Here is a 27,173-nt window from a genome sequence, read left to right on the forward strand (position 1 = left end):
GGCTTCCACGGAACTTGAGTCTTAGTTGACGGCGCATCCCCAACCGAGCTGGAGTAAGCGGTTTTCAGGTAGGTGCTAGAAAAACAAGAAACTACGTTAATATATTTATTTATTTAATATTGAATCTGCTAACAACTATATCCCTGTATCAACTCATCAGCTGACCTTTCTGTGACAATTCGCTAACAAACCATCATCAAAGATGTGTATAACTATCTGTCCCATCACTGTAACTAACGTTGCTAGCCGTTAGCTAATAGGTGTAGCTATCTAGCTAACATTACTGTAGTCAGGCATTTTATTTCACGTGGGGTCTAATTTTTTCCGAAAAACATAACTAGCTTTCTTCTGTTTTACAAAGTGGCTTATCTTTTAAACGGGGGTTATCATATACAGTCATTGGTTTATCACGAGTTTACTAGAAAATGATCGATACCTCCTAGCATACCCAGATCTCATTTATTGCATGTCAATTTTGTCATTATCTTGATATCATTTTGTTGTTGTTGATTAGATGTGAATCATACTGCAAGTTCCCATATAAATATTGTTACTTTATCTTTGAATGTTTGAGATGTAAAGTATGCCAATTATTTGTGTTATGTTGCAGGAAAGGACACAGGATTTAATAATGACAGGTTTGTATCTAAATATTTTGCAATTGATGTCTTTAAGTAAACAATTCAATTATGTTCGTAATGAAACATAACATGTACCTGCAACAAGTAATGCATGCGCATGAGATCATAAGTGACACCATTTTTTAAATTAAATTAGCCATGACATACTCTTAGTTCAATTATTCATCCAGAAGGCGAGGTCAGTACAGGTGCATCAAAGCTGGGACCGAGAGACTGAAAAACAGCTTCTATCTCAAGGCCATCAGACTGTTAAACAGCCACCACTAACATTGAGTGGCTGCTGCCAACACACTCAACTCCAGCCACTTTAATAATGGGAATTTATGTAAAATATATCACTAGCCACTTTAAACAATGCTACTTAATATAATGTTTACATACCCTACATTATTTCTCGTATATATACGTATATACTGTACTCTATATCATCTACTGCATCTTTATGTAATACATGTATCACTAGCCACTTTAAACTATGCCACTTTATTTACATACTCATCTCATATGTATATACTGTACTCGATACCATCTACTGCATCTTGCCTATGCCGCTCTGTACCATCACTCATTCATATATCTTTATGTACATATTCTTTATCCCTTTACACTTGTGTGTATAAGGTAGTAGTTTGGAATTGTTAGCTAGATTACTCGTTGGTTATTACTGCATTGTCGGAACTAGAAGCACAAGCATTTCGCTACACTCACATTAACATCTGCTAATCATGTGTATGTGACAAATCAAATTTGATTTGATTGTAGACATAAGGATCAACTAATAACACTGAACACTTTCACTATTGTGCATTACCATTTTGTTATGTTCCTAAGAGACCTAAAATGTCACCGTATTCAATTTTTTGTTGTGAAATTTCTGCACTGACATCCCGTTCTCCCACATGTAATAATCTGTTTCCTGTTTTCAGAGCGGGTCAACAACTTTCCCCCACTGCCTCAGTTCCTGAGAATCAAGCCCTGCTTTTATCAGAATGTGGAGGAGGAGATCCCAGCCCCGCACCGACAGCTGGTACGCCGGGTCTACAACCTCTGGATGTGTGAGTTACATCAAAGACATTTGAGTTACATAGTCCTACTGTGGGAACTGGGCAGTAACTTCATTCCAAGCTGAGAGAATGGCTGGGTTTGAGAGTATCAAACCCGCAATGTACACTACATGGCCTAAAGTATGTGGATACCTGCTCTTCGAACATCTCATTCCAAAATCATGGGCATTAATATGGAGTTGGTCCCCCTTTTGCGGCTATAACGGCCTCCACTCTTCTGGGAAGGCTTTCCACTAGACGTTGGAACATTGCTGCGGAGACTTGCTTCAATTCAGCCACAAGGCAATAGGGAGGTCAGGCACTGATGTTGGGCGATTAGGCCTGGCTCGCAGTCGGCATTCCAATTCATCCCAAAGTTGTTAGATGGGGTTGGGGTTGAGGTCAGGGCTCTGTGCAGGTTTTTCACACCACTCACATCAAAACTTTTCTGTATGGACCTCACTTGTGCACAGTGGCATTGTCATGCTGAAACAGGGAAGGGCCTTCCCCAAACTGTTGCCACAAAGTTGAAAGCACAGAATCGTCTAGAATGTCATTGTATGCTGTAGCATTAAGATTTTGAACCCAAACCATGAAAAACAGCCCCAGACCATTATTCCTGACCACCAAACTTTACAGTTGGCACTTTGCATCGGGGCAGGTAGCGTTCTCTTGGCATCCGCCAAACCCAGATTTATCCGTCGGACTGCCAGATGGTGAAGTGTGATTCATCACTCCAGAGAACGTGTTTACACTCCTCCAGAGTCCAATGGCGACGAGCTAAACACTACTCCAGCCGATGCTTGGCATTGCGCATGGTGATCTTAGGCTTGTTGTGCGGCTGCTTGGCCATGGAAACCCATTTCATGAAGCTCACACTAAAAACAGTTATAGTGCTACATTGTGACTGACTGATCTACAAATAATAATGAGTCGTTATTTATGACGACGGGTGATTTTATAGATCTTCAGTCAGTCGGCAGTTGCCAGCATTCAGTTTGATGCTCTCGAGCGAGGCCAATTTTACATTTTTCTTCCTGTCTCTCTCATTCTGTAGTGTATTCAGTCACACTGTGTGTGAACGTGGTGTCATGCATAGCTTGGTGGGCAGGAGGGGGAAGTGGAGCCAATTTTGGCCTTTCCCTTCTCTGGCTTCTCCTCTTCAGTCCGTGCAGCTACACCTGCTGGTTTAGACCTCTCTACAAGGCCTTCCGGTAAGGTCCATTCAACAAACATTAAGCCGAACATCCATAATTTCGCACTCCAAATACCTTTTCTTAACTGACTCCATATCTCCCTTTCTCTTTCCTAGGGCTGACAGTTCTTTCAACTTCATGGCCTTCTTCTTCATCTTCTTTCTGCAGTGTGTTCTCGCTCTCATTCAGACCGTGGGCATCTCTGGTTGGGGTGCTTGGTGAGTAGAAATATTTAATCAGTCTAGAAGGCACTGTTTATGACTGGCTGCTATCTGAATGGCTCAAGAATATAGAAAAATCTTCACAGCTTAGCAAAAAATATCCTGTAGATTTGTATCAATCACCTTCATTTTACTCACTGCATTGTGTCATGCTATGATTGGTGAAAAACTCAAGTTTGTAATTCATGCCATTAACAAATACTAACCCCACTGCTCCACCACGGAGGAACCTCTAAAGTGGTTGGATCGCGACAGTGCTGTTTTTCAGCTACAACGTGGGTTCTGCTGTAGTCATGCTATTCTCGGCTCTGCTCTTCACTCTAGTGACTGTGTTAATGGGACTGATTCTCATCAGGGTGAGTCCAACAAACACACCTGAAAAATGCACAAGCACATGGAAACACACACACAAATAAGAAAAATACTCAGCCATTTTGACAATACACTCATTGTAGGCAGATAAAGAGAATAAACTAGCATGACTGGTTGGTTTGTCTGCTCTGTTCCCATCAGGTTCACAGGCTGTACCGTGGTGGAGGGGGCAGCTTTGAGCGTGCACAGGAAGAGTGGACTACTGGACTCTGGAAGAGCGCTCCCGTGAGAGAGGCCGGCTTCAATGCTGTCACTGAATCTGGCCCAAGCCTTCCCCAATACCCTGCTGATGTACCAAGCTACCCCGACAATGGCCCCTGGTGATACCCTAAGTGGACTCTAGATGGAGACGGAGCACTTTCTCCATGGCAGGCAGGCTGGATGAACACTTGTCCAGCACACCATACTAGTACAATCTCATTTTTAACAATATGAAATGCAGAGCTGGAATTTTAAGAGAATCAGCTGATTTTATTCAGCAGTACTTTAAGATTGATAGAGGCCACTATTATACTGTTTATCTTTGAGGGAAAAGCATATCATCCTTATTGTTGAAAATATTTGATGGATATTCAAAATATGATCCATTCCATTGCACCCGTTTACATTTAGTATGTTCCACAATATCAAGCTGATCCTTCAAGTAAAAAGGTATCTTCTAAAATGGTTTATGTACAGTAGCAACAATATGAGAATAAGAAAATTGCTACGTCAAAGGCTTGTGCCTTATCTTTAAAATATGAGACAAAAGAAGCAAGGTGATTCCAAAGTTGTCTTTGGATTCATTTTGGCAGCCATATTCAGTGATCAATTCTTGCCAATTCAAGTTACGACTGTACTCCATGAAATCAACTTAGCTTTGATGCTACTGGACATGAATGAAGGATCAGGGTTCTCCTCTTGCAGCTGGAGATATGGGAGTTTATATAGTGCACGGTTTTAATTTATTTATCACTGCACCAAGTGTTTCTGGTTTATACCTTCTTGATCTGCTTTTGCCTTGTTTCTGAAAACTAAACCCGCCTTAATTGTACTTGCATGTAGAAAATGTTTTGCCTGACTGTCGCCTATGTACATGTTTCAGTGTAACTGAGCCAATGAGACATTTGCCCCTGTATTGCTTGAAGACTTCTCCAAGGAATACTGTATCCTTCTCATTCAACCAGAGCCTTTTTCTCCCCCTCACTCATCCTGTGTGGTGCACTGAGCTATTTTTTTCTTGTTTGCTTTTGGTGGTCAGTGCCCTGTTGTGGCAGCACTCTTGATGCTGCATCACAACTCTTTCCAGACTGGAGCCTTGTTTACAATAGGTCTGGGAGAGCGGCAGCCACTGAGTATACAACTTATATATTTTTTAGCTTGTCTAATGCTTGTCATACTGAGAATATATTCTTAAATGCATCAAATGTGTTGCTGCAGTGACAAACCTAAAAAATATATTTCAGACCTGACTCAGCTTTTTCATCATTGACAATTATCATGTTTTAGTGTATCCTTTCCAATAATATACAGTACAAAACTCCATACCCATACATGACAATGGCTGGTCATTACTGGTCCGTAGAATGAAATGCTTAGAATATTTGTAGATCTTAACTATGTACAACACATTAGTATTAATGGTCTTATTTACTTTAGATATCACATCCTGGTTATGAAGTAATTACATTAATACAAATAAATATTTGCAATATACATGACAATACAAAATAATATTTAACAATGTATTCGCCTTATGCAATGACTAAACAAAATAAATTCAATCTAGGGAGATGTAGTGGTGGGAAAATGTTAAGGACAATTCCAAAACAAGTTCAGTGTACAGAGCTTGTCATTGCACTAGTGTCTTAAATCAGCTGCCTGGTGAGAGAGCGGTGAACACTGATGGTCAGATCTCTGACTCATCATCAATGTACCCCAAACCATCCACAGTGGAAATATTGCTTCCAGGAGAGAAGTGGTGTTCCCCATTCCCTTTGAAGGCTATGATAGCATTTTGATTCTTGTTAGCACTGTGACTGGGTGTAGGTCCCAGCAGCTTGAACTCTGAAGTTATATTGTTTTGAATTTGCATGTAGTCATCTGACGGCCTTTTCACCTGGCCAGCGCTTGAGTTCTCTGAGAATCTGTTTCTAAAGCATCCTTTATACAGACTCCAGGCTACTAGACCAACCAGCATCAGAGAGAGGAGCGCCACCACCACCTGCAGGCCTACCACCCTGCCGTCTTCACACTGTGACTCAGGGGGGGGAAGGGGATCCAAAGCCTTTGGCTTCTCTGTTACCTCCAGGAGCTCTGGTAATGGGGTACTGTGACTATGGGGGGACTCTGTCATCGTCTCACTCTCCTCCTCTAGGTTAGTGTGGGGCAACAGTTGATAGACTGCCATAGTCCTGGTGTACGGTCGGCTGTTCACCTGCTCAACAGACTCACAGGTGTACTGGCCGGTGTTGGCAGCAGAGGCATTGAGGATGAGGATACCCCCATTGTAGATGTAGTACTTGGTATCAGACAGCAGCAGTTGCCCTGAGAAGAGCCACTGTACCTGTGCCAGGTTGGAGTCAGGCTGGCACGGCAGCTTGATGTTGTTGCCAGGAACTAAGGTGTAGTTCTCTGGCTTCATCGTCTCTGCAATACACACACAAACAAAGTAAGTAGTAACTACAGTTAGACTGTACTCTGTCATTTGTTGATAGTGTGCTGGGCCCTGAACAATTAAATATTGAAATCCATTTACCTGATTTCGGACATTGTGAGATGTCACCATCTTTTAGACTTTGAATCATGTTCCTGAAAAAGAAAGACTATAAATATGGTATACTGAAATTCTAAATCACATTACTAGAAAGGTATGTGTGTGTTGGATCGTACGTGGGGACTGAGGCAAAGGGTGAGCTGGCCACAGCAGAGGAGCAGAGGCCAGTGGAGAGGTCCCAGCCACAGTAAGGGTCTCTGGCTAAGACACAGTCCAGACAAGACTCATAACGGCCACATTCACTCAGAGGCATCTGCACAGCTCCATACTCAGAGCCTGCATACAGCTGACCCTGGGGAAACAAGAACACAAACCAATACCACATGAGTGTCAGCAGCTCAATGAGCCTACTTCACCCATGGTTAGTAAAAGCAATGACCAGGTGCCATTCTCCTTGAATGCTCTATTGTAAGTGCTAAGGAAATAAATAGTAAATGAGTAACCATCTGTCTGCAGAAATACCAGGAGACAACAAACTGACATTGATCTAGTTAAATCCTTATGTTGACATATAAACGACCATATGGATATCAATAAAAAGTTGGTATGTTTTGTAAAATGGTGCTGCACCTTGATTGGGAGTTTAAACCAGAGGTTCTGATAAGTCTCGGTAACAAATTTGTTTAAAAGAGCTATATAAAATCAAGTTTTAATTGATTGACTGGGTGATTGTTACCGTGCTGGAGAGACGCAGGGTCCTGATAGCCTCTGGGGTCTGGTACAGTTGTATCTCTTCAATGATGAACATCTCTCCAGCGTAGTTCACTGCCTTCTGCACATAGCCGTTCTCTGTGGGGAGAGAAGGACGCCCATGTCATTGTCAGATCTATTCAAGTCAAATGCGCCGAACAGGTGTAAACCTTACAGTGAAACACTTGCTTACAAGCCCTTAACCAACAATGAGGTTTAAGTAAAAAAATAAGATAAAAGTCACAAATAATTAAACAGCAGCAGTAAAACAATAGCGAGGCTATATACAGGGGGTACCGGTACCGAGTCAATGTGCGGGGGCACCGGTTAGTCGAGGTAATATGAACATGTAGGTAGAGTTAGTGACTATGCATAGATAATAAACAGAATAGCAGCAGGGTTAAAAAGGGGAGGGGGGGGGCAATGCAAATAGTCTGGGTAGCCATTTGATTAGCTGTTCAGGCGGGAGTCAGAAGAACAAGTCTGTTTTGGGGATGTGTGTGTCCTGTTCAGTACCTGTGCCGATGAACATGACTGCGTATCTCTCCCCATCCAGAGCTAGCACGCTGTCCACCACCAGGCGTGTGAACAGGTCTCCCCTTTTGACCAGCAGCGGACGGCCGGTCAGCGGGTGCACGGCATCGTCCATGAGGGGCCGGTCCCTGATGAACTGCAGGGTCTTGTCTGGCAGGTCCAGGGAGCGCTCCATCCCAAGGGTCCGTGCTGCGTTGTTAATGCACTGAAAAAAAAAAGATTTATGAGTGGTAAAAATACATTTATTACTGAGTTAGTAACTGTAAAAAAAGTAGATACTTTCCTTTTGTGGCCCTAAACCATTTAGATCTTCACAATTATATTAAAATGGGACATACAGCTCCAGGTCTTGGGGTGGGCACCTCTCCACTGTACATGACCCACTTCACATGGGAAGTCTCCACAGTCACTGGCGTCTTAAACTTCCCCTTATCAAACACGTCTCTGATGGCCGACACACTGTACGCACACACTGCAGACATGTCGGACGAGCTCCTAGTGCAGACAGTCAGAAAAACATGTTTGATGTTTTCAAACCTGAAGTATATCATGGTTAGGGCCCTATGTTTTTCCTGAACACGTGGGAAATACCCTAGGCCCTAGTTAGAGTTAGCCCGCCTGGGGTTTTTCCTGGTCAGGAAAACCTCCTGGCCCTATGATTATGGTAAACATGTGCTTAAAGCAACCGAGTCAGAATATCACGCAGATTAGAAACAGTCCACTTCCCACTGAAACAATGTTGTAAACTCTAAAACCACTGGATTCTACAGACTACTCACGACTGGGGAGTGAAGACTGCGTAGAAAACACTTTTGCGCCAGTCATCGTTTTTGAGCAGGAAGACATCCTGTACAATATATGGCAGGCTGGGCTCTGGCAGAGAGCAGTCCAGGCGAGCCTTCAGGAATGACGTCCACTTCCTCTGGAGCGTCCGCTGCCCACCCATATCCCCCTACATAGTGTGAGAGACAACATTGGTTCTAGTCAAACAAGTGAATACTTCTGGAGAGAGGACATATGCACACATTATACCCCTGCACTGTTTAAACAGGGTACACATACTGTCCTTTATATTTAAAACACCATGTATGAGACAATGAAACTTCTTGCAGCTAAAAGTACATTTGGAGCAAGTTGCTACCTTGCAGACACGAGCAACTCTTGACACGGTGAGCTTGTTGTAGAAGTCATACTCCATGGCGTTCTCGCTGAAGAACAGGTAGACCTTATCATCATCCCCCTCTGGGTTGTTATTGCTCTCGGGGACAAGGTCCATGTATACAAAGTTGGGCTCTGAAATCATAAACCATAATGAGCACTTATTACGCTACCTGTCAGGACCTGTTTAACAGCAGCAGTTGAAGTTCAGTTTCATAATTCAAAACACGGGGACCTATAGGATCTAGGCTATTACTCAAGGCAAAGATGTAAAATGCTATGGATACATTTAGCCATTTTAACTTCTTATTCAAGTGTTTGTAGATATATACTATTCATGTGTGCACCATAAGGCATGGTATATAGTAGTATACAAGTTTATAACACAAGTATGAACAAAGAGGGAGAGGTGACCGTTGAGCCAGGAGCTCTTGAACTCAGTGCGAAGCGCAGAGGAGGAGCTGCGGAGAACCACAGGCTCAGAGCCCAGGAAGTTGATGGAGGTAGCAGAGTAGAGGTCATTCCCTGGCAGACCAGAGACATGACAAGAATCACAACAGAGGAAAATTGATCTTCTAGCAAAGTAAATAATGTTTTAAATATTAGTCAAACAAAACTAATTTTGAAAATTACATGTGCAATCTCTTTCATTGTGCCACTGGTAACTCAAGCTACTAGCAACACATTCAGCCAAAAAGCAAAAAAATGTAAAATATATATTTTTTAAAACTGTTCAATTCACAAAGACCCAACCCCCTCACTTTACAAACAAGTCCCATGGCAGCACTTATAGCACAACCCCACTTTGCAGTTGATGAACTTTGAACTTCACTGGGTGCACTGTTCTGTCCTTGTGTGAGAGCAGATAACTAGAGACAGACAGACAGTCACAGTACATACCGACCATGATGGAGGAGTATTTCTGGAAGGGATCAAAGGGGCATTTCCCTTTTCCCTCCTCCTGCGCTTCTTCTAGTCTCAGCTGTCCTTCAGAGTACGTCTGTCAGAGTCACAAACAAAGCAACTATTTAGATGTATTCATTCACAGCTGTTTCAGTGAGAGAGAGGTAGGAATATACTTTATACTAAACTCCAAAGGGCAAAATGAGTTACACTCAGCCACTAACAGTAGAGATAAAGAGTGCAGGTGTCTGTAGTATGCATACATTTCACACTCACAGTAAATATTCAGTGTGACAACTGCCTGACTACAGCAGTCACATGATAGTTTCAAACAACAGAGCTATTCTTACACCGAGATGTCCTAGCTGTCCTGTTCAGGCCAAGCTATACCTATGCAATAAGGCACAAAGTGTTGTGGTATACGGCATGGCTAAAGGCTTTTCTTACACACAACGCAGAGTGCCTGGATACAGCCCTTAACCATGGTATATTGGCCATATACCACAAACTACCAAGGTGCCTTATTGCTATTATAAACTGGTTACCAACGTAATTAGGGCAGTAAAAATACATGTTGTCATACCCATGATATACAGTCTGATATACCACGGCTGTCAGTCAATTAGCACTCAGGGCTGGAACCACCCAGTTTATAATTAAGCAATAAGCCCCAAGGGGGTGTGGTATATTGCCAATATTTAGATTTTATTTAACTAGGCAAGTCAGTTAAGAACAAATTCTTATTTACCAGGGAACAGTGAGTTAACATCCTTGTTCAGGGGCAGAACGACAGATTTTTACCTTGCCAGCTCGGGGATTCGATCTAGCAACCTTTCGTTACTGGCACAACACTAACCACTAGACTAACTGCCACCCCACACTATACAACACTAAGGGCTGTTCTTAGGCATGACGCAACACCGTGGTGTATATTGGTCATATACCACAAACCCCCAAGGTTCCTTATTGCTATTATAAACTGGTTACCAACGTAATTAGAGCAGTAAAAATAAAATGTCTGACCCGTGGTATACGATCTATTATAAACTGGGTGGTTCCAGCCCTGAATGCAGATTGGCTGACATCTGTGGTATATCAGACCGTATACCATGTGTATGACAAAACATTTATTTTTACTGCTCTAATTACTTTGGTAACCAGTTTATAATAGCAATAAGGCACCTCTGGGGTTTGTGTATATGGCCAATATAACATGGCAAATGGCTGTGTCCTAGCACTCCACGTTGCATCATGTATAAGAACAGCAATTAGCTGTGATATATTGGCCATATACCACAAACCCTAAAGGTCCTTATTGCTTAAATATACCACAGCTGTCAGCCAATCAGCATTCAGGGCTCGAACTACCCAGTTTATAATTACCATGTAATCACAGGTGGGGCTGAAAGCATTTGTCCCGCACACATACATTGTGCTGTCATCCACTTTATGCAGGGTCCGGATGTAGTTACGGCATTCGATCTGCAACAGGACAGGGTTGAGAAATGTCAAGGTTGGTATAGTAATGTACAGATTTCAATGTATGCACAGTTGAAGTCAGAAGTTTACATACACTTAGGTTGGAGTCATTAAAACTTGTTTTTCAACCACTCCACAGATCTCTTGTTAACTATAGTTTTGGCAAGTTGGTTAGGACATCTACTTTGTGCATGACGAAAGTCATTTTTCCAACAATTGTTTACAGACAGATTATTTCACTTATAATTTACTGTATCGCGATTCCAGTGGGTCAGAAGTTTACATACACTAAGTTGGCTGACTTTAAACAGCATGGAACATTCCAGAAAATTATGTCATGGTTTTAGAAGCTTCTGATCGGCTAATTGACATCATTTGAGTCAATTGGAGGTGTACCTGTGGATGTATTTCAAGGCCTACCTTCAAACGCAGTGCCTCTTTGCTTGACATCATGGGAAAATCAAAAGAAATTACCCAAGACCAAAAAAAATGGTAGACCTCCACAAGTCTGGTTCATCCTTGGGAGCAATTTCCAAATGCCTGAAGGTACCACATTCATCTCTACAAACAATAGTACGAAAGTACATTGCTCAAAAAAATAAAATGAAAAAATAAAGGGAACACTAAAATAACACATCCTAGATCTGAATGAATGAAATATTCTTATTAAAATACTTTTTTCTTTACATAGTTGAATGTGCTGACAACAAAATCACACAAAAATGATCAATGGAAATCAAATTTATCAACCCTTGGAGGTCTGGATTTGGAGTCACACTCAAATTTAAAGTGGAAAACCACACTACAGGCTGATCCAACTTTGATGTAATGTCCTTAAAACAAGTCAAAATGAGGCTCAGCAGTGTGTGTGGCCTCCACGTGCCTGTATGACCTCCCTACAACGCCTGGGCATGCTCCTGATGAGGTGGCGGATGGTCTCCTGAGGGATCTCCTCCCAGACCTGGACTAAAGCATCCGCCAACTCCTGGACAGTCTGTGGTGCAACTTGGCGTTGGTGGATGGAGCGAGACATGATGTCCCAGATGTGCTCAATTGGATTCAGGTCTGGGGAACGGGCGGGCCAGTCCATAGCATCAATGCTTTCCTCTTGCAAGAACTGCTGACACACTCCAGCCACATGAGGTCTAGCATTGTCTTGCATTAGGAGGAACCCAGGGCCAACCGCACCAGCACATGGTCTCACAAGGGGTCTGAGGATCTCATCTCGGTACCTAATGGCAGTCAGGCTACCTCTGGCAGGCACATGGAGGGCTGTGCGGCCCCCCAAAGAAATGCTACCCCACACCATGACTGACCCACTGCCAAACCGGTCATGTTGGAGGATGTTGCAGACAGCAGAACGTTCTCCACGGCATCTCCAGACTCTGTCACGTCTGTCACATGTGCTCAGTGTGAACCTGCTTTCATCTGTGAAGAGCACAGGGCGCCAGTGGCAAGTTTGCCAATCTTGGTGTTCTCTGGCAAATGCCAAACTTTGGGCTGTAAGCACAACCCCCACCTGTGGACATCGGGCCTTCATACCACCCTCATGGAGTCTGTTTCTGACCGTTTGAGCAGACACATGCACATTTGTGGCCTGCTGGAAGTCATTTTGCAGGGCTCTGGCAGTGCTCCTCCTGCTCCTCCTTGCACAAAGGCGGAGGTAGCGGTCCTGCTGCTGGGTTGTTGCCCTCCACGTCTCCTGATGTACTGGCCTGTCTCCTGGTAGCGCCTCCATGCTCTGGACACTACGCTGACAGACACAGCAAACCTTCCTGCCACAGCTCGCATTGGTGTGCCATCCTGGATGAGCTGCACTACCTGAGCCACTTGTGTGGGTTGTAGACTCCGTCTCATGCTACCACTAGAGTGAAAGCACCACCAGCATTCAAAAGTGACCAAAACATCAGCCAGGAAGCATAGGAACTGAGAAGTGGTCTGTGGTCACCACCTGCAGAACCACTCCTTTATTGTCTTGCTAATTGCCTATAATTTCCACCTGTTGTCTATTCCATTTGCACAACAGCATGTGAAATGTATTGTTAATCAGTGTTGCTTCCTAAGTGGACAGTTTGATTTCACAGAAGTGTGATTGACTTGGAGTTATATTGTGCTGTTTAAGTGTTCCGTCATCCGTCATACCGCTCAGGAAGGAGACGCGTTCTGTCTCAGAGATGATAGTACTTTGGTGCGAAAAGTGTAAATCAATCCCAGAACAACAGCAAAGGATCTTGTTTCCTCTAGCATCTTCACAGGTATAAAAGTATCTATATCCAAAGTTTTTAAAAAAAAGAGTCCTATATCGACATAACCTGAAAGGCCGCTCAGCAAGGAAGAAGCCACTGCTCCAAAACCGCCATAAAAAAAGCCAGACTACGGTTTGCAACTGCACATGGGGACAGATCGTACTTTTTGGAGAAATGTCCCTTGGTCTGATGAAACAAAAATACAACTGTTTGGCCATAATGACCATCTTTATGTTTGGAGGAAAAAGGGGGAGGCTTACAAGCCAAAGAACACCATCCCAACCATGAGGCACGGTGGTGGCAGCATCATGTTGTGGGGGTGCTTTGCTACAGGAGGGACTGGTGCACTTCACAAAATAGATGCCATCATGAGGAACAAAAATTATGTGGATATGTTGAAGCAACATCTCAAAACATCAGTTAAAGTTAAAGCTTGGTCACAAATGGGTCTTCCAAATGGACAATGACCCCAAGCATACTTCCAAAGTTGTGGCAAAATGGCTTAAAGACAACAAAGTCAAGGTATTGGAGTGGCTATCACAAAGCCCTGACCTCAATCCTATAGGAAATTTGTGGGCAGAACTGAAAAAGCGTGTGCGAGCAAGGAGGCCTACAAACCTGACTCAGTTAAACCAGCTCTGTCAGGAGGAATGGGCCAAAATTCACCCAACTTATTGTGGGAAGCTTGTGGAAGGCTTCCCAAAACGTTTGACTAAATTTAATGCTACCAAATACTAATTGAGTGTATGTAAACCTCTGACCCACTAGGAATGTGATGAAAGAAATAAAAGCTGAAAGAAATCATTCTCTCTACTATTATTCTGACATTTCACAATCTCAAAATAAAGTGGTGATCCTAACTGACCTAAGACAGGATTAAATGTCAGAAATTGTGAAAAACTGAGTTTAAACGTATTTGGTTAAGGTGTATGTAAACTTCCAACTTCAACTGTGCCTCTGGTTGTTTGTTTTGTCTTCATTGAGTGTCTTCACAAACAACTGGCAGCATACCACTTCACAGCTGTCTGTGGGGAGAATTGTTTTGTGATTGATGGAGCCACTTACTTCAGCGTGTTTCCCTTTGTATGTGCACTCCCTCTGTTTCTCCTCAGTGACCCGCCAATACACCTGACACAACAGAGAGCTGCACATCAAAGTATGTACTAGGTAATGGTTTTATGGTTCCAAGGCATTGGTATTAGGTCACCACAAAGAAGGTACAGCAGACCTTTTTATTGCAGTCCATTTGTGATGTATTCAAATCATGTAGGCAAATAATACAGGATAACTTATGAGTAAACACAATAACTGAATAGCCGTAATAATCAGAGGTCCCTACCCCAGACTTCTTGATGGAGATATCATTGATGTCCAGGGCATAGACAGCCTCTCGAGCCCCGAGCAGCAGCAGGCCCAGATCCTCTCGAACCAACATAGTGGAGTAGTTCCAAATCCCTTCCTCTCGGAACAGTTTCAGATTGTCTAAAACAGGAAAGCATTAGACAACTCAATGAAAACTAAGTATCAAACGGTGTGTGTGAGATCTCATATATATTTACACACACACACACACACACACACACACACACACAAAGTTATAAATGAAGCAAAACAGACATGTCATTTAGCTAACTTTTTAGTATTTGAGGAAACAGATGCAGTTTACTGCACTGTTATGTGAAAGCAGGAGAGGAGACAGAATGGCTTACCCTGGTAGAGGACACTCTTCCGTGGGATACAACTGTGAGTGTTGTATTCACCGAGACACATAGAAAGGAACAATCCACAGAAAACACCCAGGGCAGAGAGAGGAGACATGGCTTGGTGCCCAGGTGGGAGGGGATGTGTTGGAGCGCTGCTTAGTCCTGCTCACACCATAACGCACTGTCGATCAAGGACAGCAGTCTCTAGAGAGACTCCAGCCTTAGTATTCCGATGTTCAATGGCTATGTTGGTGTCAGCCTCCAACATAAATGTTTGTCGCTGCTGCTACCACTTCTGTAGCTCAGTATAGAATCCATGCTGTCCCAGTAAGGTACTGCCAGCTCAGCCTTCCCGATGCAGGGGATCTTTATGTTGGTCCAGAAGCTCTCATCTAGGGAGAACATAATACATGAGTGAGTGAGACAACATAGAATACTTCATGCCCTCTGAAGACAATAAAATAGATAATGCTGATTTTATGATCAAACTAACTGAAAGGGAGAAACAACTGCCTGTATGAAATTCATATGAAGAAATCCCAACCTTCCTTCCTGTCTGTCCATCCCCACTGATAAGGACCTGGGTGTGTGCTGCTCCCTTTTGATTAACAGGATACAAGCAGCTGGGAATATGCTCAGGTTGGGGCATGCATGCAGATCACAATGATAATCTAATAGAACACCGAGTTCCCTGTAATTCACTAGTTTTAATTATCTAGCTCCTTCTGCTGCTATGACAAGAGCACTGAGTTTTTCCAAACCATAAGACCTGACTAGGACAAACACAGGGCCCCATTAGACTAAAATATGGCCTGTACAGTTTAACCCAGCAAGGTCACGCTCACAAGAAAAACCAAGGGCCACATCTGACAGGCAACACAAAACACTGAGGGTTTCTTTCTTTCAAAATTCAAAAAACACAGAAATACTGTTGAAAGGACTCAAAAGAAAAGCCCATTAGATTGTTTAAAAAGTGAGATTTCCCTCAGCTCCTTACCTGCTGAAAGAGTCTGATAATATCCAGGGACACTCAAAAAGTTGGGCAGACTAGGTGAGCACTACTCCACACCTTTTGTGAAAGCACCCCTTGAAACTGACATACTGGTTCCTTGTTGTTACTTAAAAACACAGAAACGAGCTGGTGCATGCAAGGGAGTGCTCAACTGTTGGCAGAGCAGGTATGTCACACAGTTTACGCCTCAAGCCCGGGGGGGGGGGGGGGGGGGGGGGGCTGCAACACAGTTTGATTAGAATGACTGCAAGTTATTCACTGTGTTTGACAGATATTTCCAAGCAGTGAAGACAAGCAGGTATGCCAAGATTAATAGTACAGAACACTGTAGTTGCCCGTTTTACCATGTTTTCATGTGATGGTGGGAGGGTGAAACAAAGATATAGTCTAAAACTACAATCTACCAAGCACAACAATGTAGCCTATTTGTTAATTAAGGCACACTCCTAACTATTCTATAATAATAGATACGTTGTTTGTAATTTCAGGGTGGAAAATATTTACTTACACATAGGTCCAAAGAACGAACACCTGAAATAAATGTCCTGGAATCACTGCAATGCCCTGAGATGTTTGCAATGATTTAAAATCCCCCCTCCAGAACGGAAAAGGAACACAACACACCAGCCACCCCCACCACACATTGAGTGTCAATACAAAACACATGTCGTCAAATGATGTCACTGGCCCTTGAGTGAAGTTTCACTATTCAGTCTTTAGATTCATAAAGCTTTTTATGACACCTAAGCCACACCCATTCACATAATCATCCTCACCTTTAGGTGCGTTTTCAAATGGAGCATGAAGTATGTGAGAAACACAATGAAATCCAATGGTGTTATTTTATAAAGTGATGAAGCAATGCAATTTGTTTCCAGTACAGCCAGCAAAACTAGCTTGAAGATCTATACAACAAACAAATGAGAACAACGCAAAGGCCAAGTTATATAAATCTGTACAATTGAACAAACCTAATTCAATACAGTCACTGATCTCATCATGCATGAAAGAGTCAAAAGCAATCTAGAGCTCCATAATTGATGCAATCCACCTACATAAATAGCATGTGTTGAGAGTAGGCTACAGGACCTAACACCAACTTTGTCTACCAGCGACTGTGGTAGGTAGATTTTTATTTTATTTATCTACCAGCCACTCAGATTTTTAACCAGCTAATATATATATTTTTTAATTACACACAAAATATTTTTTAAAAGATGAACATGCTTAGTAATGTTTTTTAAACAATGACTGTATTACTGGCAAGAAGTAATATGGTGTATTGCTCAATTTAATTAAATACTTTGTGATAAGTCTTTTTTTTCTAAAATATCACATTTGATTTGATCAAACTCTCCGCTGCCCCTTTAAGGTTATCGCGGTAACAGGGCCACTCAAGTAATCACTTGTGCCTGTTAGAATCTGACTAGAGTAACAGAGGCTGACCACCAGGGTTGCCATGTCCGAGCATTTCTCGCAAATTGGGCAATTTTGATAACGATGTTGCGGGTGAAAATGTATCGGTGCGGGTTGCAGGTTTTTGGGCTACTTCTAAATTCCCCCCGGCCGCCATGGCATTTCTCTTAAAACAAATCTATTTCACTGTGACATGCTGCTAACTGAGGCTGGCTGTTGCTGACTGGGTGAGTGGTGGGAAGGGCCAGAGACGTGTGTGCACCGCCAGCCCGCTCATTAGGCCGGATTAAAGCGGCCGCCTTTGGCAAAAGATTGAGAGGGGGCATTTTCTGAGCTAAACTGACCAAGAAGCACCTCAAACAACACATAATTCTGCTAAAAAACAATGAAAATCTCTCACCCAGTTGCATATGGGCTTTTTTGGTGAGCGCTGATACCGCACTTTGATAAGTAGTGCCCACTTTGTCTAAGGCAGGGGCACAGAATATTTTGCTTGTCCATTCCCAGTGCGCTTCTCCAGAGTGCTGTTGGAGAGAGACATCTCTGCAGCGCTCCACCAACGTTCTGTAAAAAAAAAATCTAAGTAACATAAATCAGATATAGGATATGGTAGAAAGAGCATGTGGTCTTTTCTTAAACCTACTACAGGCTGGAGATAAAAATGTATGACAATGTAATGAGACGGAAACTGTTTATCATGCAGGTTTCTCCGATCAAATAGCCTAACTTAAATGGAGCTCAATCAACAAAAAAAAATTGCTCTCATGTTAACAAACATATCCTAAAAACAGGTCAGGTCAAAGCAAAATGGACAATAACTGTTGTCCAGGAGTTTCACCCAATTGTCATGATCAGTGGTTTCAAGTTCGACAGATCGTGTTGACACTTAACAAATGTCATTATCTATCAGCCTAGAGGGAGAAAAGTGGGAAAGGGTTCAAAGGCTACCTGTAAATACCAGGAAAGTCTGAGTGAGAAGAGAGGTGGAGGCGATCCTACAGAGCGCCATGCTCTCTAAACAGTTCAGGACTCTAATGTTATGAAGATATGTTTAACGCAGATATTAGGTTCAACCACTGGCATAGTTAAATGTGTAGAGCTCCACTACAGAAGGCAAAGGGCATCTAGATGTGTACTTTGCAGAATACCTGATATGGCAGCCCCCAAAACAAACTTGCACTGACCATCCACTCCAATATTATCATCTAGATTTGGTGCAGATGGTCTGAGAATAGGCCTACAGGCCTGAGACTTAGTAGTGCCTCTACATTACTTGAGCTAAAATGCACTCTCCTAATCTGTAGGCTACTGCTGTGCATAAAGAAGTTGTTGTACTCTAACTGATTAACCAGCACAGTAAATGGCAGTGACCGTGTGTTCCATGGGGCTGGGTATGAACAGGAAACTGTCTATGGGAGGGAGGTCACATCCGACACTCCTTGTGTCATAGCCACTGTTGTAAAACACCATTCCGTGGAACACACACACACAGTTCAGGACTAGGTTGTTTTCACTAGCTCAGATGAATAAATTGTATCAAAATGACAATAGGCCACCAGATTTGTTTTTAGGGTGAGAAAGTTAATTAGCTGGAATAATACAATTAATTGCAAAACTTTTTTTCTGGGAATGGCTTCCTTGTCAAGGACCAGGGTTGTTTGTTGAGATCAGCCACTGGGGATTTCATATTAGGCTATAACAAAAAAAACATTTTATATACAATGACTTCAGTATAAACAGGAAACCTGTCACAAACTCAGACGCCTCCTGCGCCTCGACCGGTTGTTTATGAAGTTTTATTTTGTTCTTAAGTGTTTGTGTCAACACCTGCTACCAACTAGCTAGCTAGGTTGCAATGGAGCCCGCTTTACCTGGAAAGCTAATGAACATTTCCAGCGCGTAGAAGCTAGCTGTGTTTATTACGCTCTTGTCCGGGACAATATTGACAATCCGGAGTATCAATGCGAGGATTACAGGAATGAGTTGGCTATCCTTAGCAAGTCAATTTTAATTCTGCACAAACTTATGGGGAAAAAGCAAATTGGAAGGTCCTCGTTCTCAACTCCTGTGGCTGGACACCGCTCGGGCTTGATGGATGTATCCCCTCCTTGTCATCTATCCCTATCCGAACGGCCTGTGCTACCTGGAACTTACCAGCCAAGGAAGTCATCTCCATAGGCTTCTCCTCCATCTTGTAATTGGAGTAGACTGAGAACAGCAAGAGGATTGTTTCAAATCAGCACTTTATTTGAAACCAAAGGCAGCATCATGCTGCTAAGCGGACTGGAGAGTCTGCGACAGGTCCAGAGCAGATTGACATGAGGAATATCGTCGCCGCCCTGGTGTCTGATCTACCTGCACCTTCGTCGCTGGGACTGGGATGGCTGTGCTGACTCCAACTACACTGACTCTAGCAACGGCTTTGTCGTAGAGTTCGGCTCCTTTCCCGCTCTCTGGACCTGATGGGGCACTGCCTGCTGTGAGAGGTCTGGACCTATTGCCAGGAGCTGCGGGCATATGCTATCCTGCTTCTCATGGGTCTGTGAAAGGTTCCACAAATTGTGTGAGGGGTAGGAATGGGCAGATTTCTCAATTCCCATCGCACGCCGTTGTACTGGGCAGTTCAATGGTGAGAAATGTCTCAGTCCCTGGAGCAAAAATGTTGTGCTATCCAGGAGCAGAGGACCTTAATAAGCTGCTCCCAAATATTTTAAAACTGCATCATGAAATTGAGTCTATCATAGTTCATGTGGGATTGAATGACATTATCAAAAGGCAGCTCAGAACAGCTGAAGATCAATTTTAAAGAACTTATTGAGTCTCTTCTTTACACCAACAAAACGCCCCATAATATCTGGCACTGGGCCCTCAATCGTGGCATTGAACATTTCAGCAGACTCTTAGCCCTCCATAACTGGCTACGTGACTATTGCAGCTCTGCGGGTGTAACATTTGACAATTTTGATACCTTCTGGAAACAAAGCTTGTTTTATAAGGAGGATGAATCCACCCAAATCATTTGGGTTCCTGGATCCTTTCACAGCATCATAAGCATTTCACAGCATTGAGACAATGACTTATCAATGACCCAAGCCCAGCTCCATTCATTTATACCATTGTGTCACTGAGTTGTCATAATGCTTGACCAAATGTACATTATCCCAGGGGCTTTGGAAGACAATGTAAGTAACCTCATATGTCCCTCCAACTCCCCTGAATGCCTCTGCTGATCCTACAGCTATTGTATGCAGTAATCATGTCCATATGAAGCAGAGTTATACTGTTATCACTGAGGCGGTGTGCCTTGGTAGGAAGTCCACTGTGTGCAGCTCACCCTGCACTAACATAAATAACATGAGCATGTCTACCTCTGCTAAGCTTCCCAGTAAACCAATGAAAACTATCAAGCATCCCAGAAAAGTGCTAAATTAACATATGTAGCTTAAAAACAAGGTTAATGAAATCACTAATTTGCTAGTAACAGATTACATTCATATTGTCATCTCTGAAACACATTTAGATAATACCTTTGGTAATACAGTGGGAGCAATGCATGGCTATAACATCTACAGAAAAGACAAATGCCAATGGTGGAGGTAATACCATTTATATTCAGAACCATATTCCTGTGAAGCTTAGAGAGGATCTCATGTTAACTACTGTTGAAGTAATGTGGCTGCAGCTTCATCTGCCTCAGCTAAAGCCCATTCTTGTGAGAAGCTGCTATTGACCATCAAGTGCTAACAGTCAGTATCTGGATAACGTGTGTGAAATTATTGATAATGTATGTGCAATCAACAGAGAGATATATTTTCTGGGTGATTTCAATATTTTCTGGATTTCATCAAGCTGCCCACTCAAGAAAAAGCTTCAAACTGTAACTAGTGCCCGAAATCTGGTTTAGGTTATCAATCAACCTACCAGGGTTGTTACAAATAGCACAGGAATGAAATCATCAACATGTATTGATCACATCTTTACTAATGCTGCAGAAATGAACTTTAATGCAGTATCCAAATCCATTGGATGTAGTGATCACAATATAGTAGCCATACATAGGAAAACCAAAGTTCCAAAGACTCAGTCTAATATAGTGTATAAGAGGTCATACAATAAGTTTTGTAGTGATTCTTATGTTGTTGATGTAAAAAATGTTTGTTGGTCTGTGGTGTGTAATGAGGAGCAATCAAACGCTTCACTTGAATAAGCCATTTCATAAGTGTGTCCAGTTACTAATAAGCATGCATCCATTAAGGAAATTACAACAAAAAACGTAAATCCCAATGGATTGATGGGGAATTGAAAAATGTTATGGTTAAGAGGGATGAGGCAAAAAGGAATGGCAAATAAGTCTTGCTGCAGAACCGATTGGCAAATATATTGTAAATTGAGAAGTCATGTGACTAAACTGAATAAAAAGATTAAGAAAGTACACTATCAAACAAAGATAAAAGACAAAAGAATTATAGTAAAAAGCTTTGGAACACCTTAAATTAATTTCTGGGCAAATAGATAAACTCAACTCCATCACTCATTGAATCAGATGGCTCATTCATCACAAAACCCACTGACATTGCCAATTACTTTAATGATTTTTTTCTTTGGCAATATTAGCAAACGCTGACACTATACATCCAAGTATAACTGATCAAATTATGAAAGACAAACATTGCAATTCTGAAATGTTATTCATTTTACCAGGTAAGTTGACTGAGAACACATTCTCATTTAGAGCAACTGTACCATAAAGGGAGTGTGGAAGAGGTGAAAAAAATGGTTGTCTATCAATAATGACAAACGACCAGGGTCTGATATCCTCAGTATTTTTCCATCCAGGTTAACAGCAGATGATATTGCCACTCCCATTTGCCATATCTTCAATCTAAGCTTACTAGAAAGTGTGTTCCCTCAGGCCTGGAGGGATCAAAAGTAATTCCGCTCCCCAAGAATAGTAAATCCCCCTTTACTGGCTCAAATAGTCACCCAAAATCAGCCTGTTACCAACCCTTAGTAAAGTTTGTTGTTGTTGACCAGATAGCATTTTACTGAAAACAAATTGATAAAACAGACTTTCAGCACGCTTCTAGGGAAGGACATTCAACAAACACAGCACTTGGCTGAGAGAAATTTATGATAAAAAGATTGTGGGATATGTTTTGTTAGACTTTAGTGCGGCTTTTGATATTATCGATCATAGTCTGCTGATGGAAAAAAATGGTGTTATGGCTTTACACCCCTGCTATATTGTGGATAAAGAGTTACCGGTCTAACAGAACACAGAGGGTGTGTTCTTTAAATTGTGGCCATTCCAACATAATACATGTAGAAATCAGGAATTCCCCAGAGCAGCTAACAAGGCCCCTTTTAATTTTTTACCTCCTTTTTCTACCCAATTTTGGAATATCTAAATCGGTAGTCTCATCGCTGCAACTCTCCAACAGAATCGGGAGGCGAAGGTTGAGAGCCATGCACCCTCCAAAACATGACCTGCTAAGCCGCACTGCTTCTTGACACACTGGTTGCTTAACTCCGGAAGCCAGCCTCACCAATGAGTCAGAGGAAACACCATCCAACTGATGACCGAAATCAGCTTGCAGGCGCCCGGCCCGCCACAAGGTGTCACTAGAGCACGATGAGCCAAGGAAATCTCCCGAGCCAGACCCTCCCCTAACCCGGATGAAGCTGGGCCAATTGTGCGCCACCCCGTGGGGCTCCCGATCACTGCCATCTGTGACACAGCCTGGGATCGAACCCGAGGATGTAGTGGTGCCTCAGCACTGCAATGCCTTACACCGCTGCCTCTTACTCTTTTTTTCAATCTTTACTAATGACATGCCACTGGCCATGCGTAAAACCAGTGTGTATGCATGAGGATGACTCAACACGTCAGCTACTACAGCGAATGAAATCACTGCAACCCCCAAAGAGCTGAAGTTATGTTCTGAATGGGTTGCAAGGAATAAGTTAGTCATAAATATTTCAAACTAAGCATTGCATTTGGGACAAATCCTTCACTAAACCTTCACTAAATATTGTAATAAATAAATGTGAAGATTGAGCAAGTTGAGGTGACTAAACTGCTTGGAGTAACCCTGGATTGTAAACTGTTGACGTGTCTTTGGCTATGCCGGATTAAGTGATATGACATGCTATTCTATAAAATCTTTCTCTGTAATTAATATTACCTGATTAAGCTAATCATGTAACTGTAATTAACTAGAAAGTCGGGGCACCACGAAATAATGTTTATAGAGCTGTTAACTTCCGAATAAACTCTTAAAGACATAGTAATATTTTACATCAATAGCAGTCAATATTAATCGTCACCTTATTTCAGTCTCAACCAAGAATTTACAACTTTCAGAAATCTTCACGAACCCTGGCTAACAAGTTGAATTAGCAATACAAACTTTGGTTTAATTATTTATTTACTAAATAATCACACAGAATTACATATACACAGAATGCAAATGATGTCATACAGAAAACGTCCCTGGTGGACGGAGCCGACATGTGACGGCTGGTTACACAAAGGAAAGGGGGTTGGGTTTGAGTGAAAGAGCGGGAAGCCTGAGGAACAAAGGGAGAAGCTGTGCTATCGTAAATACAGTATCTTATGCAATCTAAATTACCGCACATTTGGAAAAGGAAAATGCAATAAATATTTACTCTGAGCTGCGCTTCGGTAGGTTGGTCGTAGATGCTGGCCGTGTTGCCCAACAGAGATCTTCCTGTCCTCGGAAGAATGTCTCTGGTAGTAAACTGGCTCGTTGTAGTATCGTCGTTGTGTGTTAGACTGGATCCGTCGTCCGTCCTTTCCTAGCCCACGTTTACAGCGGCCGCTGCTAACTCAACGGCTAGGAGGTATCACTTCTGTAGTGAGTAAGAGTACAAAGTTCATACCATTCACAAACCAAAGCTCACTCTGAGGTGTGTTTAGTTCTGTAGTTGACATGTTCGTCCTTTTAACGTGGGACCATCGTCCTCACGTCCTCGGAACCGGAGGTTCAATTTTCGTCAAGGGCTTTATATAGTGGTAGGAGAGAGGGCATGTTTCATAGTTTACAACCAATGTCTCTTCGGGCCCCTGAGTGAGCAGAGCTTTACCCTTATGAAAACCAAATTCTCTCATTTGGAAGCTAAAATTCCATTTAATCTTTTCACAAATAGTTTCATATTTAAACATTTAAATTGCACAACAATTCCATGTGTATAATGTGTAGACTTTCCAGGATACAGTTTGTCATCCTATCTTTAATAAGAATGTCTCAGATGACAACCGAACTGACATCATATTCATTAAGTACCAACGCATATTTTCAACTGGTTGGATTACCGAAATATGGTTCCTTTCCCCCCCACCTTTTGATGCTCCCTGACTCTCTATGTTTAACATTCAGTAGAGTCAAGTTTAGGAAAGGGAGAAAGGTATTTATGGGGGGGGGTCATAAACCTTACCCACAGGCCAACGTCATGACACTGTCATGGTCAAAACAAGTTGATATAACATCTAAAATGTGAAGTCTGTCCATAATAAAGCACTGCTTTGCCTTTAACAACACTATCAACAATGCAGGTCCTACAGGCTCTAGTTTTGCACCTGGACCACTGTTCAGTCGTGTGGTCAGGTGCCACAAAGAGGGACCTCCGAAAACTACAATTGGCTCAGAACAGGGCAGCACGACTGGCCCTTAAATGCACATGGCGAGCTAACAATAATATGCATGTAAATCTCTCATGGCTCAAAGTGGAGGAGAGATTGACTTCATCACTTCTTGTTTTTGTGAGAAGTATTGACACGTTCCATGCACTGAGCTGTCTGTTTAAAACTACTAGCAAACAGCTCGGACACCCATGCATACCCCACAAGACATGCCACCAGAGGTCTCTTCACAGTCCAAGTCCAGAACAGACAATGGGAGGCACACAGTACTATATATCACCATGACTATATGGAATTCTATTCCACATCAAGTAACTCATGCAAGCATTAAAATCACATTTAAGAAACAGATAGAAATACACCTTATGGAACAGTAGGGACTGAAGAGACACACACACACACACACACTATACACACATAGCTTTTGTGTTGTAGATATGTGGTAGTAGAGTAGTGTCCTGAGGGAACACAATGTGTGGTGAAAAGTGTTATGAAATGTAATGTAATGTATTATTTTAAATTGTATAGAACTGGCTTAACCCCAGGAAGAGTATCTGCGTCCTTGGCAGCAGCTAATGGGGATACTTAAAACTTCTTATGGCTGGGGGCAGTATTGAGTAGCTTGGATGAATAAGGTGCCCAGAGTAAACTGCCTGCTACTCAGTCCCAGAAGCTAAGATATGCATATTATTAGTATATTTAGATAGAAGACACTGTTTGAATGATGTCTGAGTATAACAGAACTCATATGGCAGGCAAAATCCAATATCCTGAGAAAATTCAACCAGGAAGTGGGAAATCTGAAGTTTGTAGGTTTTCAACTCATAACCATTGAAAATACAGTGGGATATTGGTCATATTGTACTTCCTAAGGCTTCAACTAGATGTCAACAGTCTTTAGAACCTTGTTTGATGCTTCTACTGTGAAGTGGGGGCGAATGAGAGGGGAATGAGTCAGAGGTCTGGCAGAGAGCCACGAGCTCAGTCTCATACGCTCACGTGATAGTTAGCTCTGTTCCATTGCATTTCTACATACAAAGGAATTCTCCAGTTGGAACATTATTGAAGATTTATGTTAACCTCTCTGGGATATGGTGGCCAAAAGCCAGGGAAAATGCAGAGCGCCAAATACAAATAAATTACTATAAAAATCTAACTTTCATTAAATCACACATGCAAGATAGCAAATTAAAGCTACACTTGTTGTTGGCTGGATTCACATGTCAGATTTCAAAAAGGCTTTTCGGCGAAAGCAAACAATGCTATTATCTGAGGATAGCACCTCTGTAAACAAAGAGAGAAAAGCATATTTCAACTCTGCAGGCGCGACACAAAACGCAGAAATTAAAATATAATTCATGCCTTACCTTTGACGAGTTTCTTTTGTTGGCACTCCAATATGTCCCATAAACATCACAAATGGTCCTTTTTAATTCTGTTAATATATACCGTAATTTCCGGACTATAAGCCGCTACTTTATTCCCACACTTTGAACCTCGCGGTTTATACAATGATGCGGCTAATTTATGGATTTTTCCCGCTTTCACAAGATTCATGCCGCCAAAAAACTGAGCACCGTCACGTAATGTGACGTAAATCGAGCGCGCTCAAACTTCCCATCATTCTGATTACGGTAGTAATTTTGTCACCCTCATCATGGCAAAGACACGGAGAAATGCATATGATGCAGCTTTCAAGTTGAAGGCGATAAATCTGGCTGTTGGAAAAGGAAATAGAGCTGCTGCATGGGAGCTTGGCCTTAATGAGTCGATGATAAGACGTTGGAAACAGCAGCGTGAGGAACTGACTCAGTGCAGAAACACAACAAAAGCTTTCAGAGGGAAGAAAAGCAGATGGCCCAAAGTATTTGCAGCCACTCGACATCAGTGTAAATCGTGCATTTAAGGTGTCGCTCCTTGTTCAGTGGGAGGCTTGGATGACAAGTGGGGAGAAATCCTTCACTAAAACGGGCCGCATGCGAAGAGCAACTTATGGTCAAGTCTGCCAGTGGGTCCTGACAGCGTGGAGCATTGTCAAAAAATCCACTATCATCAACGGGTTTCGAAAGGCTGGACTGCTGCGTGTTGAAGGGGCAGCATGAGCTCAGCGGGGTATTTGCTGCCGGATGAAAGTGACGAGA

General features: G+C 42.4%; 2 protein-coding genes across 7 annotated transcripts in view; one reads left to right on the forward strand and one right to left on the reverse strand.

Annotated features, from left to right (window-relative positions):
- LOC139406558 (secretory carrier-associated membrane protein 4-like) lies at nt 1-4,924 on the forward strand. 4 transcript variants are annotated; one of them, XM_071149269.1, is made up of 7 exons: nt 8-68; nt 611-638; nt 1,568-1,696; nt 2,742-2,898; nt 2,997-3,098; nt 3,340-3,457; nt 3,615-4,924. In XM_071149269.1, the coding sequence occupies exons 2-7, from the start codon at nt 632-634 to the stop codon at nt 3,795-3,797; spliced, it is 696 nt and encodes a 231-aa protein (XP_071005370.1). In that variant the 5' UTR covers nt 8-68; nt 611-631; the 3' UTR covers nt 3,798-4,924. The 4 variants fall into 4 exon arrangements, with proteins under 4 accessions (XP_071005371.1, XP_071005370.1, XP_071005372.1 ...); XM_071149271.1 differs by having other exon boundaries at nt 30-68; nt 3,357-3,457; XM_071149272.1 differs by having other exon boundaries at nt 30-68; nt 3,426-3,457.
- LOC139406557 (semaphorin-4E) overlaps nt 4,920-27,173 on the reverse strand; it is a 25,099-nt gene continuing 2,845 nt past the window's right edge. Inside the window, exons 2-16 of one of the 3 annotated variants that reach the window (XM_071149266.1) lie at nt 24,039-24,242; nt 14,948-15,333; nt 14,578-14,720; nt 14,304-14,366; nt 10,897-10,995; nt 9,511-9,610; nt 9,025-9,135; nt 8,594-8,745; nt 8,232-8,404; nt 7,791-7,947; nt 7,435-7,657; nt 6,905-7,017; nt 6,345-6,520; nt 6,211-6,263; nt 4,920-6,101 (exon numbers count right to left, since the gene is read on the reverse strand). In XM_071149266.1, the coding sequence (XP_071005367.1) occupies nt 5,362-6,101; nt 6,211-6,263; nt 6,345-6,520; nt 6,905-7,017; nt 7,435-7,657; nt 7,791-7,947; nt 8,232-8,404; nt 8,594-8,745; nt 9,025-9,135; nt 9,511-9,610; nt 10,897-10,995; nt 14,304-14,366; nt 14,578-14,720; nt 14,948-15,056 (2,412 nt within the window). In that variant the 5' untranslated portion in view covers nt 15,057-15,333; nt 24,039-24,242 and the 3' untranslated portion in view covers nt 4,920-5,361. Of the gene's footprint in view, nt 6,102-6,210; nt 6,264-6,344; nt 6,521-6,904; nt 7,018-7,434; nt 7,658-7,790; nt 7,948-8,231; nt 8,405-8,593; nt 8,746-9,024; nt 9,136-9,510; nt 9,611-10,896; nt 10,996-14,303; nt 14,367-14,577; nt 14,721-14,947; nt 15,334-17,769; nt 17,934-24,038; nt 24,243-27,173 lie in introns of all 3 variants that reach the window. The other 2 variants (XM_071149268.1, XM_071149265.1) reach the window with 2 other exon arrangements.

Source organism: Oncorhynchus clarkii, chromosome 4 (genome assembly GCF_045791955.1).
Source record: "Oncorhynchus clarkii lewisi isolate Uvic-CL-2024 chromosome 4, UVic_Ocla_1.0, whole genome shotgun sequence".
Taxonomy (NCBI): Eukaryota; Metazoa; Chordata; class Actinopteri; order Salmoniformes; family Salmonidae; genus Oncorhynchus; species Oncorhynchus clarkii.

Bases quoted from the DNA above. Each gene is read 5' to 3' on its own strand.
- LOC139406558 (XM_071149269.1), top strand. The intron at 3,099-3,339 runs GTGAGTAGAAAT...GAACCTCTAAAG, and splicing joins ATCTCTGGTTGGGGTGCTTG to TGGTTGGATCGCGACAGTGC. The intron at 3,458-3,614 runs GTGAGTCCAACA...TGTTCCCATCAG, and splicing joins TGGGACTGATTCTCATCAGG to GTTCACAGGCTGTACCGTGG.